The following is a 2,537-nucleotide window of genomic DNA, read 5'->3' on the forward strand; positions in this document are numbered from 1 at the left end:
AAGCCTAAGTGGCAACTTGAGCTATGTCACAAAGTGAATCCCTCTGAGACAGCAGATGCAGTAGGTACCAAACCCAGCTCCCCTCTCCTTTCTAATCTCTCTCCCACCACCAGCCAATCAGGCAAGCTCCCAGGTCGTGAGTTACTTTTGCCTTTGTAAGAGATGTGGATGGGTTCCTGCACTGCTATATTCCTCTGTTCCTGGCCTCTTTCCCTCCATATAGTGTCAAGGAGATTCATCCACATTTTGAATTTACCCTTTTTTGTTTATTGGTTTTGTATCTTTAAGGCAAGCATATGCCTAGACCTATTTGCTTTGTTTATATTATTTATTATTTTTCTGTTTAATGTCTGTCAATACCTGGAGCATACCACTTTTAGTCCCTGATATTGGAAGATTCATCATCAAAATATGAATTGTTTCTTATTAATTAAGATGATAAAATGCAACCAAGGATAACAAATCTGGACATCAGAACTCTGACTGTTTATTTAATTAAGGATACATTAAAACAAATACTCAATAATTGAAATTTTTATTATTTAAGACCTTTATTAACAGGTGCTTGCAGTTTGTTGACTTTTTTTTTTGAAAAAAATCAAGTTGTAAACTTTTTATTACAAAATAAAAATGAAGTTCTTAAAAATCTTAACTTGACCAGATATGAAACAATTTAAAACCCATTAAAGGTGTATTGAGAAAAACCAGACTTTTTTTAAAAAAAAAAAACACACACACATTTGTCATTACCAAAAATAGATATCTTTAGGTAAAAATAATAAAAACCCCATGCTGCATAGATAATGCAGATAGTTCTAGCGTATCTGGTCAACGGGCAAAAAGCAAGCACTTAAGGTCTTCAGCTCCAATCTTTGTTCATTTCTTATTGCTGGAATTTCATATTCGTTTCTTCTTGTTGGATGACCAAACTGGATGATGGTAGAGATGGTAAGCGGGCATTTACTCAGCCCCGCCCTGCTCAGCCTCGGGAGCGGACGAATTCTCAGCTGGTGGATCGGCTGCTTTTGTCTCTTTGCCATCTTGTGGTTTAGGGTTCTCTGGGCGTCTGCGTCGGTAATTGAAGTAGTGGCGATACCGACGTTGAGGTGGCTGCTGACCTTGGGTCTCGTCTCCTTGATTTTCTTTGTCCTCTTCATTGCCACCCTCTCTAGGCTGTCTTTGGCCAGGAGGGCCCCTGCGAAATCGTGGTCTGTAACCCCGATACATATTCTGTCTCACTGGTCTACCTTGCTCTCCTGCACCCTGGTTGTCAGCACCCTCCATCACTTCTCCTTGCACAGGAGGGTTGGAATACTGTGGTCGACGCCCAAAGGGTCTCCGCAAATAGTAAGGTGGGAACCTTCGCCTGCGATAGGGCCGGCGTTGTTGGGCTTGGCCTTCAGGAGCGCTTTCCGATCCCTCGTTCTTTTCACCACTCTCACTATTCTGGTAATTCTGCTGGTAATTACGTGGAGGACCCCTACGACGTGGGTAGCGTCTATAATGGTTACGGTCTGCTGCGTATTTACTGCCTTGAACTGGAACTCCACCAGGGACTGTAACATTTGCTACCTCCGCAACCTTTTCTCCTTCAACAACATCAAACTCCACAGTCTCTCCATCTCCTACACTGCGAAGGTACTTCCCGGGGTTATTCTTCTTTATGGCAGTCTGGTGTACAAATACGTCTTCCTTGGTGTCATTCCTGTTGACGAAACCGTATCCGTTCCTTACATTGAACCATTTTACTGTTCCCAAAACCTTCCTTGCGATGACCTTCTTGTCCCCGCTGGCGGGCGCTTCCGATGTGAGGCCGCCCCGCCACTCCCCGCCGCTGCCCGTGGAGCCGGGCTTGGTATTGACGGCGCTGAGGGCAGCGGCGGGGGCGGCGGGCGGCTGCTGGGTCTCGGCCTCGCTGCTCATGGTTGCGGTGGTGGTGGGTGACTGGGGCCAGGGGTGAAGGCTGCGGCTCCTCCCGAGGTGTGATGGTGACTAGGCCTGCGGCGGCGGTGGGGCTCTCAGGGCTCTCTGGGGTCCGCTCTCTGCTCCGGCTACCGATCAAACTCTCATTATTTGTAATAGCCAGAACCTGGAAACAACCTAGATGCCCTTCAATGGAAGAGTGGATGAAGAAAGTGTGGAATATATACACATTAGAGTATTATGCTGCGGTAAAAAACAATGACTTCTCGAATTTTGCATGCAAATGGATGGAAATAGAAAACACTATCCTGAGCGAGGTAACCCAGACCCAAAAAGATGAACATGGGATGTATTCACTCATAATTGGCTTCTAGCCATAAATAAAGGGCACGGAGTGTATACCTGGTGAACCTAACGAAGCTAAAGAAGAAGGTGAACCCAAGAAAAAACATATAGTTATCCTCTTGGCTAAGGGAAGTAGATAAAATTGCCGGGGACAAAATTGGGATCTTGGGGGTGGGGTGGGTTGGCGATAAGGAGGGACAGGGAGAGAAAAGTAAGAAGGGGAGGATTGGGGGAACTTGAGGAAACAGGAAGATTGGGATAAAGGAAGG

At 45.8% G+C, this 2,537-nt stretch overlaps 1 protein-coding gene across 1 annotated transcript; it reads right to left on the minus strand.

Moving 5' to 3' along the window:
• Positions 1-763: 763 nt before the first annotated feature.
• On the minus strand, positions 764-1,923 carry LOC126491109 (Y-box-binding protein 1-like). The gene has a single exon (XM_050126522.1). It carries the CDS (start codon positions 1,921-1,923, stop codon positions 961-963), a length of 963 nt encoding a protein of 320 aa, XP_049982479.1. The 3' UTR covers positions 764-960.
• Positions 1,924-2,537: the final 614 nt, after the last annotated feature.

The sequence above is a fragment of the Alexandromys fortis genome, unplaced genomic scaffold, assembly GCF_014885135.2.
Source record: "Alexandromys fortis isolate MF-2015 unplaced genomic scaffold, M_Fortis_MF-2015_v1.1 scaffold_237, whole genome shotgun sequence".
Taxonomy (NCBI): Eukaryota; Metazoa; Chordata; class Mammalia; order Rodentia; family Cricetidae; genus Alexandromys; species Alexandromys fortis.